Source organism: Schistocerca piceifrons, chromosome 4 (genome assembly GCF_021461385.2).
Source record: "Schistocerca piceifrons isolate TAMUIC-IGC-003096 chromosome 4, iqSchPice1.1, whole genome shotgun sequence".
Classification (NCBI taxonomy): domain Eukaryota; kingdom Metazoa; phylum Arthropoda; class Insecta; order Orthoptera; family Acrididae; genus Schistocerca; species Schistocerca piceifrons.
In genome coordinates this window covers 387674302-387689326 of record NC_060141.1, presented here as the reverse complement: position 1 = coordinate 387689326, position 15025 = coordinate 387674302, and the positions used below count along the sequence as shown (strand labels likewise).

At 38.1% G+C, this 15025-nt stretch overlaps 1 protein-coding gene across 1 annotated transcript in view; it reads left to right on the top strand.

The window, feature by feature from the left end:
* Window positions 1-15025, top strand: part of LOC124795862 (E3 ubiquitin-protein ligase highwire-like) — a 327500-nt gene that overhangs the window by 228083 nt on the left and 84392 nt on the right. Inside the window, exon 27 of the mRNA XM_047259943.1 lies at window positions 6970-7098. Coding sequence (XP_047115899.1) covers window positions 6970-7098 — 129 coding nt within the window. The remainder of the gene's footprint in view (window positions 1-6969; window positions 7099-15025) is intronic.

The window sequence follows — 15025 nt, the reverse complement described above, 5'->3', positions numbered from 1 at the left end:
GTAGATAAATGCAATTCCAGTGATCTTCCTGTTTTCAGTTCCATCTTCTATGTGCTGCATTAGTCGAGTTACTTATGCTGTGTAGTTTCTATGTGGTCTGAAACCAGTCTGTTAAGGTATAAGGAATCTATCAATCTTTGGTGACAGACAGTTCAGAAACATCCTTTCAGATATCTTATAAAGGTAGCTTCCGCTTCCGTAGCACAGCGGTAGCATTACCGTCAACTGCGCATGGGGGCCTGGGTTGGATTCCTGGCAGGGGACTGGGTGTTGTGTGTCTTTCATCATCATTTTCATCCTCATTGATACGCAAGTCACCGTAGTGGTATCAACTAAAAAGACTTGCAATGCGGTGGCCAAACTCTAAAGGGGATATCCCTGCCCATAAATGCCATACAATCATTTCATTTTATAAAGATGGCAGAATAGTGAAATAGGCCAATAGGTCCAAGGCTCAGAAAGCTCTTTTCCCAGTTTCAAGGTAACAGCTATCTCGGTTTTCCTCTATATTTTTGCAATGGTGTTCAATTATAAGCAGTTGTTGTGGAATGTGATAAGTCAATTCATTGTTGCTTGTCAGAATTTCTTTATCTGCTCTATTCGTATTTCATTCAAGCCAGCTGCCTTGTTGTTCTTACATTGTTACATTGATTTTGCAGCTCCTTTTCACTAAATGGAGTTGAGAGTTCATTCATTTTTAAGTGTTCTTGCCTTCAAATCTTAGATTCTTTGCCCCATTTGTCTGTTTTATCATTTTTAAGAAACTGTCGAGCTATTTAATTTGGAGAAATGTTTGAATGAGTCTTCTTTTGTGCTGGATCATTACTCGAGAAATGTAGAAGACTCTGTGCTATTCAGCTATTTACATTATTATTGTTTCTTTCCTTTCTCAGATGTTATGTCTGGGTAAAAATAGAAAGTGACGTGGACCTTGATCAAGTGTGACTTCCTTTTAACTGAACGGTATATGTTACATTGCATTTAGGAACTTTCGGGTAATTGAACATGTATCAATAATTACAGATTTCTGTAGTTGTATATATAAGTTTGGATGTAGCTGTATTGCGTTGATGTACTGGTGGATATTGTGTGGTATGACTCCTGTAGTTGATAGTATAATTGGTATAATGTCAACTTTATCCTGATGCCACATGTCCTTGACTTCCTCAGCCAGTTGGATGTATTTTCAATTTTTTCTCCTGTTTTCTTCTGTATATTTGTTGTATTGGGTATGGATATTTCGATTAGTTGTGTTAATTTCTTCTTTTTATTGGTGAGTACGATGTCAGGTTTGTTATGTGGTGGTGTTTTATCTGTTATAATGGTTCTGTTCCAGTATAATTTGTATTCATCATTCTCCAGTACATTTTGTGGTGCATACTTGTATGTGGGAACGTGTTGTTTTATAAGTTTATGCTGTAAGGCAAGCTGTTGATGTATTATTTTTGCTACATTGTCATGTCTTCTGGGGTATTCTGTATTTGCTAGTATTGTACATCCGCTTGTGATGTGGTCTACTGTTTCTATTTGTTGTTTGCAATGTTTGTGGTATTGGGATCTTTAATAATATGCTTGCTGTAATATCTGGTGTTTATTGTTTGATCCTGTATTGCAATCATGAATCTTTCCATCTCACTGTATATATTGCCTTGTCTTAGCCATGTGTTGGATGCGTCTTAATCGACGTGTGGCTGTGTTAGATGATATGGGTGCTTGCCATGCAGTGTTTTCTTTTTCCAATTTACTTTCTTTGTATCTGTTGATGTTATGTGATCTAAAGGGTTGTAGAAGTGGTTATGAAATTGCAGTGGTGTCGCCGATGTATTTATATGAGTGATTGCTTTGTGTATTTTGCTAGTTTCTGCTCGTTCTATAAAGAATTTTCTTAAATTGTCTACCTGTCCATAATGTAGGCTTTTTATGTCGATAAATCCCCTTCCTCCTTCCTTTCTGCTTAATGTGAATCTTTCTGTTGCTGAATGTATGTGATGTATTCTATATTTGTGGCATTGTGATCTTGTAAGTGTATTGAGTGCTTCTAGGTCTGTGTTACTCCATTTCACTACTCCAAATGAATAGGTCAATATTGATATAGCGTAAGTATTTATAGCTTTTGTCTTGTTTCTTGCTGTCAATTCTGTTTTCAGTATTTTTGTTAGTCTTTGTCTATATTTTTCTTTTAGTTCTTCTTTAATATTTGTATTATCTATTCCTATTTTTTGTCTGTATCCTAGATATTTATAGGCATCTGTTTTTTCCATCGCTTCTATGCAGTCGCTGTGGTTATCCAATATGTAATCTTCTTGTTTAGTGTGTTTTCCCTTGACTATGCTATTTTTCTTACATTTGTATGTTCCGAAAGCCATTTTTGTATCATTGCTGAATACTTCTGTTATCTTTAGTAATAGGTTGAGTTGCTAATTTGTTGCTGCCAGTAGTTTTAGATCATCCATGTATAGCAAATGTGTGATTTTGTGTTGGTATCTTCCAGTAATATTATATCCATAATTTGTATTATTTAGCATGTTGGATAATGGGTTCAGAGCAAGGCAGAACCAGAAAGGACTTAATGAGTCTCCTTGGTATATTCCACGCTTAATCTGTATTGGCTGTGATGTGATATTATTTGAATTTGCTTGGATATTAAGTGTGGTTTTCCAATTTTTCATTACTATGTTTAGGAATTGTATCAATTTAGGATCTACTTCGTATATTTCCAATATATGTAGTAACCATGTGTGGGATACACTATCAAAAGTTTTTTGGTAATCAATGTATGCGTAATGTAGCGACCTTTGTTTAGTTTTAGCTTGATATGTCACCTCTGCATCTATTATCAGTTGCTCTTTACATCCTCGTACTCCTTTGCAGCAGCCTTTTTGGTCTTCATTTATAATTTTGTTCTGTGTTGTATGTGTCATGAATTTCTGTGTAATGACTGAAGTTAATATTTTGTATGTTGTTGGTAGGCATGTTATGGGGCGATATTTTGCTGGGTTTGCTGTGTCTGCTTGATCTTTAGGTTTCAGATAAGTTATTCCATGTGTAAGTGTATCAGGGAATGTGTATGGGTCTGCAATGTAACTGTTAAATAATTTAGTTAGATGTGAATGTGTTGAGGTGAACTTCTTTAGCCAGAAATTTGCTATTTTATCATTTCCGGGGGCTTTCCAATTGTGAGTAGAATTAATTGCTTGGGTGACTTCATGTTGCAAAATTATCACTTCAGGCATTTGTGGTATCATCTTGCATGTGTCTGTTTCTGCTTGTATCCACCGTGCATGCCTGTTATGTTGTACCAGGTTTGACCATATGTTGCTCCAGAAGTGTTCCATGTCTGTTATGTTTGGTGGATTGTCTATTTTAATGTGTGTGTTATCTATTGTCTGGTAAAATTTCTTTTGGTTTGTGTTGAATGTTTGGTTTTGTTTCCTTCTATTTTCACTTTTTTTGTATCTTCTAAGTCGTTTGGCCAATGCTTGTAATTTCTGCTTCTTTTCATCTGATTGCTCTATCGCTCCTTGTTGTGAGATTTTATCTAACATTTTTGGGTTTTTGTCTGATATTTCATTTCTTATAAATTGTGTTTGCTGTCCGATGTCTTTTCTCAGTTTTTCTATTCTGATCTGTAGCCTGTGTTGCCATGCTGGTTTTGTGGGTTTCTTCTGTATGGTGGTTGGTTCTGATCTCTGCCTAGTGTGTATATTTAGTTTAGTGAGTGCTCTTATATAAATCAGTAGTTGTAACTCTTCCATAGTTGTATTTTCATTTATTTTGTTGTGTATGATTGTGTTGATAGTTGTTATTGTTGTTTCGGCTTGTGGGTTATTAGGTGGTCTATGCAAGAATGGTCTAATGTCTGTATTTGTGTCTTTGTATTCTATATATGTCAGCTGAAATTTTTCTTCTATATCTAACATGAGTGTCACTTTGTGTTCTATTTGTGCTTGTTCTGGTGGCTGTCTTAAGATTTCGTTTTCCTCCGATTGTTTAATTGATGCGTGTTGTTCTTTGTTTGTTTGCTCTGGGATGTTTGAGTCCATTACTGTATTTTCTTCTTCTTCTGATTACACATTATTTTGTTCTAGTATTTGTAGTACTTGTTGTTTGATGTTTTCTAATTATGACTGGGGTATCCTGTTATTTTTGATTATTACACGGATCTGATCAGTTAGTCGTTGTTCTGTTAAAAATTTTAATTCTGGGTATCTGGTAATAAATGTCGTGTATACTTATGATCTGTATGCAGTTATGTTGGTTCCTAAGTTTGTTGCTTGGTAATAACAGAACATGAGGTGTCTGTTAACTTCATCTGACCATCTCATTCTCTGTCTTTGTTTTCCGTCTAAAGTGGTTGCAGGAAGCATATTCTGCAAAACACCTCTATTTGGATTTGAATCATTTTCCGTGTGGCTAGCAGTGTCGTTACCATTGTGGACGGGCATAGGGTTCAAGCGTCGTCCCCGACCATGACGGCACTTGTCCGAGGCTTCATTAGTTCTGTCCTGAACCAACTAATCACACTAAAAGGGGGGTTAGCTCTATTAGTGGTTTGTTCTTTTCGTCGCCTTTTACGACTGGCAGAACATACCGGAGGCCTATTCTTTTCCCGGGCCTCCACGGGTTATTATTGTTATTATTATTATTATTATTATTATTATTATTATTATTATTATACTTATATTTTAGCCTCAGTTTGCATAAGTTTCAAGTTATTACTAAGTCATCATCAAATGAGTTGAATTTGTCACTGAGTAAATTGTCTGTGATGAATGTCTAATGAGGACTTGGTAATAAGTTGAAGCTGATAGTGATACCATTTGTGTGACCTCAAGCTGATATATACAATTTAAAAACTCACCAGATGATCACTGTGTTTGCCAAGGCAGTATGTCTACCTTAGTCTATGTAAATATTTCTTCTTTTCTATGCCATGATTTTCATGAAATTATTAAGTGTTGGCCCATCCATCCCCCATCCCCCAACATCTCAAAATATTTTTGTGTGTTACCCATACTGTGATTTCACCAAAAAGGCCTTAGGCTCTTATATGATTTTCAAATTGTGTAATGGAAGAATCATTCTTTTCTTGGTGCGTGGTAGCAGATGAAAAACTTTCAGTATAAAGGGGGGGGGAGAGAGATCATGTGGCATTGTTGGCCAGGAGGCCCCATCTCGGGAACTTCAGCCACCAAGTGCAAGTCTCATTTCAGTGAATGCCACATTGGGCAACTTGTGCACTGAAGATGAAATGATGACAACACAACACCAACGAGCACATTGGGCAACTTGTGCACCGATGATGAAGATGAAATGATGATAAGGACAACACAACACCAACGAGCAGAGAAAATCTTCAACCTTGCCAGGAATCGAGCCCAGGCCTGCTAAATGGTAGGCAAGCACAATCAGCTAAGCAGGCGGACTGCAGTATCAAGAAATATGGCACAACAGATCAGTACATGAGTTAGACGTAAAGTGTAATGCTTGTCAGTTTTGGGAAAAGTGCTTCATCTTCAGTAATTCTCCTCCTATGAGAGCTCTAAACCATAAACAAACACAAAAAGAACATAGATTCACCCTCCATTGCACCAGCAATTCAGTATGAATCTTTGACAATGCCAGCCACGTGTGTTGACAAAAGTCAGAAACATCAGTAATTAAACATCTGCCTAAGGTTCTGAGACAGAAGTCTGTAAGAAATTCCTCAACAAGTGTCCATGAAAATCTCAAGAATCCCGAACCAAAAGAACATGTTGACTAGTGTTGTTTGTGCTGAAGCAATATACTGTAAAAGAATTGAGATACAGATAGCCACTGTCTAGTATATGTAATTTATTGTGAGTTCATGTATAAATAATTCTATACACAATAAAATAATTAAATGTGGTGATAATTGTAATATGTTAAGCTGCAATTATGTTCATTGTTAATTAAATAAGTTATCTTAAGTGCAAAAAAAAATATTAATATCTTCAAATAACTTCTATTTAATGGAAAATCTGGGTTGTAATAACAATATAGAAAGGATAGATTGCCAAGCAACACATAGAGGAAGTGTTGAGTGCCGGATGGGCACATTGGTGAAAAGACTACTAGGTATTGTTAGCTACCAGACTAGTATTGGATTAGTCTGAAAGCTGGTGATATCTAGCAGTCTCCCCCCTCACCCAATGTACCTGTCAGCCACACAACTCCTCTATGTAGTGGATAGCAGTCTATCCTGTTTATATTGTTGTCACTTGTATTTAATGCTTACAAAATAATAGCTTAGTTTTTAACAATGGAAACTCTGGTAATAAAATCAACAATCTAGGAAAATATAGATTTCTACTTACCATAAAGATGGCCTGTCACGTTGCAGACAGGTGCAGTCAAGAGACACTTGCACAAATCTTTCGACCACAGCCTTCGTTAGAAAGGCTGACCTCAGCTGCCAGAACTAGCGGTCATGTGTGCATGAGGTGTGCTTGCTTGTGTGAACGAATGGCGTGTGTTTATCTTTTTCTCATGAAGGTTGAGGCCAAAAGCTTCGTGTGAGTGTCTTGTGCCTATTTGCAACTTGATGTGTCATCTGTACAGTAAGTAGTAATCTATCTTTTCCTACATTGTCAATTTCTTATTTTATTCGAGGTGGCTTGAGAATACTACAATGTTTAGAATTATGATGATAGTGATTAAGAGAAAAAAATCACAACATTTTGACTGGCTGCTGTGATTTACATTCATCGCTATAATAATTCCTCCTTCAAAATTAATTTACTGAAGTAATTACTTGGTCTTTTCATTTATTATTTAGATCAATTTTTATATATAACTAAAACAATAATATTTATGTTAACCTTTTCTTGAAATTTATTAATAAATTTATTTATGAATCTTTTGTTATTCAGGATTATCCTTGAATATTGAATGCAAGTGCTGGATCTGATCCATATTGATGTATATATTATTTTGTCTTTTTGTTAGGTGTTTGGAAAACTCATACTAGGTGAAGAAGTTGCAGTGAGAAAGGAGGGGGAGGAAAACAATGACTTAAAGGAACATATGGTTGGAATACTATTTAGCCGCAGTAAACTGACCCACCTGCAGAGACAGGTCAGTAATATGTATGTTTACAATGTTAGTATAAAATGAGATACGAACTTGTACAGATGGTCTTGCATCTGAGTTTTCCATGTGGATGTGACCCCTGTGGGAAGGTGTTGGGAATGGATATTGTGTAGACTGGGTAGCAGCAGAATACCACTTCGCGTAGGACGTTCCTCTATTCCAGGTGTCCCCAAGTGCAAGACTTGTCTGATACACCAATCCAGGACATCCTGCTCCAATCTCATCACATGCTTATCCTATTGCATCAGAGTCAAGGCCACCTGTGAAAGCAAGCTTGTCACATTGCAGTCTGGTGCAATTTCTGCACAGAGTTGTATGTGGGGATGACCACGCGAATGGATGTCTGTCTCCAAACTGTGGGCAAGAAAAGACTTGAGCACCCAGTGGTGGAACACACTACTGGCCGCAGATGCTCAATTTCAATTGCTAATTCACAATCCATGCCATCTGTATCCTTCTCCCAACATTAGCTTTACTAAACTATGTAGATGTGTGTTGTCCCTTCAACATGTTATTCTCATGGCATCAACTCTGCTAACCCACTCAGCACATCCTGCGTCCTGCACCCCACTCTCTTCCATACAGTCTCCCCTTCCTCTGTCCTGTCACTCCATCTGTAATTGATCTGGGAGATGTTATTTTTTTTACCGTATTTGTCGATACCGAATTGTAAATGTTTTCTTATATTTTTTGTCAGAATTTATTATAATTTGCCTTATTATATGTTAATTTACTTCTGTTTTTGTGAGTGAAAGCATATTGATTACTATTAGTAAATGTATCGAAGAATAGCAAAGAGACTGATTACAAGTGGAAGCTTGTGTGTTGTGTAAAATATCTTTGATGTTAGAGTCGTCTTTGACTATAGTCAGTCAGCAGTTAACCCTTGGTGTGTGTTGACAGAAGAAGAATGTGAAGGTCGCCGTCATAAGTAATTTTGAATTATGTTACTATTTTTTTGTATTAACTATAAAAAATAAATTACATTTGAAGAAATGGTATTTGAAACACCAAAATGAGGCAAACACGTTGAACCACGTCTTTTCTGCAGCCAACAAAGATGCATTGTGGAATCATACTTAGACAACTGAAGCCAAGACTAATATCGCCTTGCAAACGTCTAACGGAAAAGGTACTGTCACGAAATATGGCAAATTTAAGTAAATAAAAAATAGTGACCATATTTTCAACTTGTGTCTTAGCCGGGATGCCATATTTCACATCCCAGTACAACCCCATCTGCCATTGTCATTGTTTATTGTGTGCTGCATGACCTTAACTGGTGCTACTGCCTATGTCACATCCCTATCCCATACACCTGCTCCAGCTATCTCCTGCACTCCTCTCCCATGCATTTGCTGCCTTCCTCCAAGCCATAAGCCACTGTTCCCCAACCTTCCCTCTCACACTTTGTCTTCATTCCCCTCTCTCACTTCATCTGACACAACTCTTCACACTAATCATGCTGCAAATTGCAGTCCCAGCATTGTGTATTCAGCAAGGATACTTCGGCTGTAGAGATGTGCATGTGCATCCACATGTGTGTGTGTACTCTAGCCTGAAAAAGGATTTCCCTGAAAGGTAGCAAGTTTTCAGTTTTCCTTATGTGGTTCTCAGTGACTCCATGCCTCCACTATTCAGTAAGGTTTTTCTTTTGCTGCTAAATTATATATGTTCTACTAGGACTTTACATTATCACATCTGTGAAATAAACATTCCAAAGATTACTATGTTTGGAACACTTACATGTTTATTGTTAACAGTTATTTCTATATTATTTATTTTATTTCTAGACAGTCTGTCTCAATCCATTGCTTGTAGGCCAGCAGAATGCCATTACACAATCTGCCCTTTTTTAAATCTAATGTTACACATTTAGTGTAAGACATTGTATAACTAATGGAAATTCCTGGATGGAGCAATGTATACAATAAGAGAAATGCATCCACTCATCCATAGCAGGCCGTTGCATGGAGCACAGAAACACACAACAGGAAAAAGTATTCACACCAGCTTCTGAGCTTTTGCTCTTTTTCTAACAAAAATACTTTTCCTCATATAGGAGCAGGAGCTCGAAAGCTACAGTGAACGCTGTTTGCTGTTTCATATTTCTGTGCTCCGTGCATCAGTCTGCTACAGGAGAGTGACTGCCTTTCCCTTATTTACATCTTTATTCATATAATACACTGCTTATTTTAGTGTGATTTGCTTACCTTAAAGGAATTGTGCTAGCTAAGTGCCCTATTGAAATAATTATGAAAATTTCCCACTTACTATTTACTTCTTTAGCCTGATACACTGCTAACCATGCATTATGTTTAAGTAAATCAGTTTTAGTATCAGACAGTATTCTCTTGTACCCATCGTTTTCACTTTTTGATTTCCAACATTGCAGTCTATTACTAAAATTCAGCCTCCATGGTCTGAGGGATGACCATTTATAGCATCTGCTGAGGCAGTATTTTCACTTTTAGTTATTATATGATCTACAGCTTTTGCACTCGTATGGGCCGTTCTTGTCAGGATAAGTGCAAGCAACTCATTAAACATTTAAGGCCTCAACAGATTCTTGAGACACACCACAGCTTACAATAATTTTAATGGTAGTGTACTTCGTAACAATGTTAGCCTTCATATGTAGTCTGATATCTGTCTGGCGGGTATGGTTATAAGAAACTTTTAGCTATTCCCCTGATTTATTTCCATTTAATTAAGTGGCAATTCATGAGAAATTGTATCACATCCACGAAAGATTTGCCGTGCTTCCTTTGTTTTCACTAATTGTATACGTACTAGACTACATACAGCAGATGATGTTGAGTAACATTTTCTGAAATTGCGTACTCTTCTTCCACAATGCTTTTTTCCTGTTTTTATCTCAGGGCAACATTTATTTCATACACTTTCCCTAAGACTGTAACTAGACTATTGGTCAGTAGTTTTCTTGCCAATAGTTTTCTTTTTTTGTCAACACTACCATTTTCTGCAATTGCTTAAAAATGGTGAATTTTAATCCACACTTTCATTAAAATTTTCATTGAACAGGTGAATTAGAAGAGGAATGAGTGGGTGCAAGAATGTATCCAATCTGACCTAGGAGGAGCAACTTTTGTTAGTTTCACACCGGGTGTGGAAATAATTTTGATGTTCTATGAAAAATGACTGGGAGCACTTTCTGCCAGCCATTATCCATTATATCTTCTTGTTTTCTTGAATCTGATACTGAATTGATATTTCTGTCTGTTGGGCAGAACAAGAAGTTAGTTTAGTTTTGTGCAGTTTCTTTCTTCCTATTTTTTTGTGGGGCGGGGGGTCAGCTTCTGCCTTCTTCCTATCACTTGTTACACACGTGGGCAAGTGCCTGCATTGTATCTGTGGTAATGGAGGGTCCTGGTGGAATGTAGATCATTTAAAGAGTAAGGGTAACAACTCACCAAATAGTAGAGATAAAGTAGAGGTGCTGAGCCATCAAAATGAACGTAAACAAGACTGAGAACTTTCCTAACCTTTGGATGAAACCTTTTGCAGGACTGTAAAGTACACACACACACACACACACACACACACACACACATACACCCATACAAACACACACGTGTAACTACATTACCTGCTTGACCACATTGTGCTGGCGTTGCAACCCAAGCTCTACTATTCAGTGAGTTGTCGTCTTTACTCAGCTGTAAGCTGTACCTTTTTCATGCATATACACTTTTTTTTTTTAACTTGGTATGGTGTTCTAGAATTTCACAATCAGAAGTTATGCGAAATAATAAAATGATTATTAAAAGTGGTATTAACTGTGTAAATATCTAAAACATTCACACTTCCAATCTTCAGTTGTTTGCTACTAATTCTGGGCCCTGGTTTTCAACTAAATCTCTCATTTACTCAGTTCTACACTGGTCTGTTAGTGTTCTTTGATCTTACTGTTTTGCCGGCTGGTGTGGCCTAGTGGTTCTAGACGCTTCAGTCTGGAACTGCGCAACCGCTACGGTCACAGGTTCGAATCCTGCCTTGGGCATGGATGTGTGTGATGTCCTTAGGTTAGTTAGGTTTAAGTAGTTCTAAGTTCTAGGGGACTGATGACCTCAGATGTTAAGTCCCAAAGTGCTCAGAGCCATTTGAACCATTTTTGATCTTACTGTTTTTGTTGTAAGTTTCTTTGAGGTGTATATTCAAGGCTTCCTTATATGCTTTTGAACAAGTTTCGTAGTTGACTAATATATAAAAGTTATTCCACTTGTCTATTTTTTTCTTCGCGGTATATATTTTTTCAAGTGTCAGAATGTAGTGAGGATCCCAAACGGAGATATGGTGGAATGAGGGCTGTGTAGTGCTGGAATGGGAACAGGGAATGGTCTAGATGGGAGAGGACAATGACTAACAAAGGTTGAGGCCAGGAGAGTTACAGGAACATAGGATATATTGCAGGGAAATTCCCACCAGTGGATTTCAGAAAAGCTGGTGTTGGGGGGAAGGATCCATATGGCACAGGCTGTGAAGCAGTCATTGAAATGAAGGATGTCATGTTTGGCAGGATGCTCAGCAACAGGGTGATCCACTTGTTTCTCTGCCACAGTTTGCCGGTGGCCACTCATGCGGACGTTGGTTGTCATGCCCACATAGAATGCAGTGCAGTGGTTGCAGCTCAGCTTGTAGATCACATGACTGGTTTCACAGGTAGACCTGTCTTTGATGGGATAGGTGATGTTTGTGACCCATACGTCCTCCTACCACCACCTACTCACAAACATCACCTATCCCATAAAAGGCAAGCTTACCTTTGAAACCAGTCACATTATCTACAAACTCAGCTGCAACCACTGTGCTGCATTCCATGTGGGCATGACAACCAACAAGCTGTCCTAGCTGTCTGCACTAGTCACTGCTACGTCACAATTTTTCTCTCAGAATATACTGGACAGATTTCTGCCATGACTGCTGGTTAGTAAAAGAGCACTCCTCTTTTTTTCCTTGGTGATCCGTGTTTGTTATTAACAACAGCTGCAAAAACTCCATTCACTTTCAGCACACTGATTTTTACAATCTCATGATCATTTGGAGAGTGGTTATCACAGTCACTTGTTTGCAAAACATCACTTTTGTTCTCTCTCTCTCTCTCTCTCTCTCTCTCTCTCTCTCTTTTACGAACTATCTTTTTGTGACACTTTTACCCACTCTGGCAATTTATTGCTTTTGACTTGCATAACTTCACTTGGTGCTGGTTATAGTCGCAGATTCTGATTTTCTTTCTTGAGTGAGTGAATATCACTTCTTAAAGCATTGACTATGAATCATAAGCTTGAAATTAGCTCGTTTAGCATTGTTATTTCAGTGTTACAGTTCTTACAAACCCTTTTTTTAACCGCACAACTGTAACTTTTTTTCAAGTTAGAATCACACACTTTTACACTCACGACCACCGTGTGTAAGGTACGTAAACATAATAGAGAACCTTGCTAGCTTTCAGATGAATTCTTTTTCAGAGCTATGGCGTACCCCCACTCCACCCCATCCCCTGCACCCCGCTCCACACACACAAACCTGTATGGGTACATTGCCCCAGCTGACTACATTGTGCTGGCACTGCAGTTAATTTGGTGTTATTTATTGGCAACACCAATAAAGAACATGTAAACACAGACTGAAATTAATTACAAAATCTCTCCAAGCGCAGATGGGGGACTTAAGTAGATGTGGTGGCTGTTTGAAATTGTGTGTTTCAGTAGATTTGTGGCATAGTTGAAAGAGCTGTAGATCTAAAATAAAAGGTATACAGAAGTTGCATGTTTCACTGCAGACTGAAACACTTTGCCTGGATAATTTGCAGCCATTAGCATCATGACCATGATAATCAGCAATATGGCTTCCACTACTGGGAATTGACCTCCTCCCGACTTCTTCATTTATTAGTCAGCAGATATGCGCTTCTGTTTTGTTTGTACACATTTCCTAATGTCATCTGCACACCTTTCATTACGTCAGTTTTTTCTTATCTTTTGGAATCCACGAGATTACTTTCTCGGTTAGTCAACTATCCATTCACCTGACTGTATGCTCTGCCCACCTCCATTTCAACTGCATCTAGTCTGATCTATCTCTCTGTGTTCTATCTTTCCCAATAACTCCTGACATGCATCTCTCCAATGCTCTCTGAGTATCTGTCTGTTTCAGAATTTTCTGCCATTAAAAGTCCATGCCTCACTTCTGTAAAGCAAAAGTGATAATATATACTGATGGGAACTTTCTACTGACAGGCTTAGTTTTAATTCTCTCTTTAATTTATACCAAAAATCTGAAAATGCTTCAGGTCATATTTACTCCCCTTATTCCTTTTCCTGTACACCCAGTCATTGTCTTCAAGTGCTCTATCTATTGGTTCTATGACTTTGTTATTAATTTGATGCATATTCTTTTCAATGCAGGTATTATAAATTATTTTGTTCTCTATCAAATTTTGCCATGTGTCATTGAAGTTTATCTGCACTAGAGCCAGTCATTACATTATCATTTACCAAATGTAGGTGATTTGCATATGTTCTATTAACACATCATCCTCCTCCTTTTTTCACAGTTTAGTGAACTGGCAATTTCTTCTAGTGGCACTGAGAAATATTTTGATGTATAATCTGCTTGCTTGACTCCTGTTACAATTTGGTACAGTTCTGATGATGTCTAACAGAAACTGTAGCATTCTTGTACATGTGGTCATACTGCTAGATTTGTCATTGACTGAATCATTGCCTTGCCTGCAAGCGCATGAAATGACGTACCACTGCACATTTTGGTGGATATGTTATCCAATGGGGTTGCTTCAGCCACCATGTAAAACGATTAGTCATGGTAGGGATATATCGTTGTTTGTTGGAAGAAGGCAGTGGATCCACAACATTGACAAGGACATGTGCAAATTACATGTTGGTAATTGGAAAGTTCCCATCCAGTGCATGTATGTGATGGTTGATCTTGCTGCGTTGGCATTGGACATACGTGCGAGTCCATTCACAGCAGTCTTTTTGCATTCTTAGCCACACAAAACAAAGGAAGACCAGGTGAACAGCTGATCTGATGCCAGAACAACTTAAGTTGTGCAGGTTGTCAAAGGCAGGCATGCATGGTGCTGCCAGCAAGAATGGACTTGGCTTTGAGGCCACAGTATATTTTGATGATGTTGGTACTAGGCACATCGATTGACCTCAACTCAGAACTGTCGACATCTCATTGAGGTAGTTTTGAAGGTGTCAGTCAGATCTCTGTGCCTCGATGAGTCGGGCAAAAGCCTTAGTGCTAGACTCAAGACAGGCAATTGGCCAATATATTGTCAGTCCCCTGTATGTGTCTGACATCTTGTGATGAATTGTACTGTGAAAATTAATTGGCTGTGCTGGCAAGGTGAGCTGTAATTTGTTGTTCTGCCAGAATGCGTATATAATGGCTTGTGGTCTGTAAAAATCATGAACTCCATTGCTTCCAGTTGTGGACAGAAACATTTTATTGTAAGTGCTCCACTTCTGCTGAGATGAGGACAGTTTATGGGAGTAAAAAGCCAAAAGTTGCCACACATTCTCATGGAACTGTTGTAGAGTGGCAAGGTGAGCTGTAATTTGTTGTTCTGCCAGAATGCGTATATAATGGCTTGTGGTCTGTAAAAATCATGAACTCCATTGCTTCCAGTTGTGGACAGAAACATTTTATTGTAAGTGCTCCACTTCTGCTGAGATGAGGACAGTTTATGGGAGTAAAAAGCCAAAAGTTGCCACATATCCTCATGGAACTGTTGTAGAGAGGCCCCATTTGCTGTTTGACTCAACATTGACCACCAGTGTGAGAGGTGCTTCCAATTCTGGATGAGTGAGGAGTAGTGCATCCACTAAGCTACACTTCAGCACTTCATAGGGCTGAACTCGCG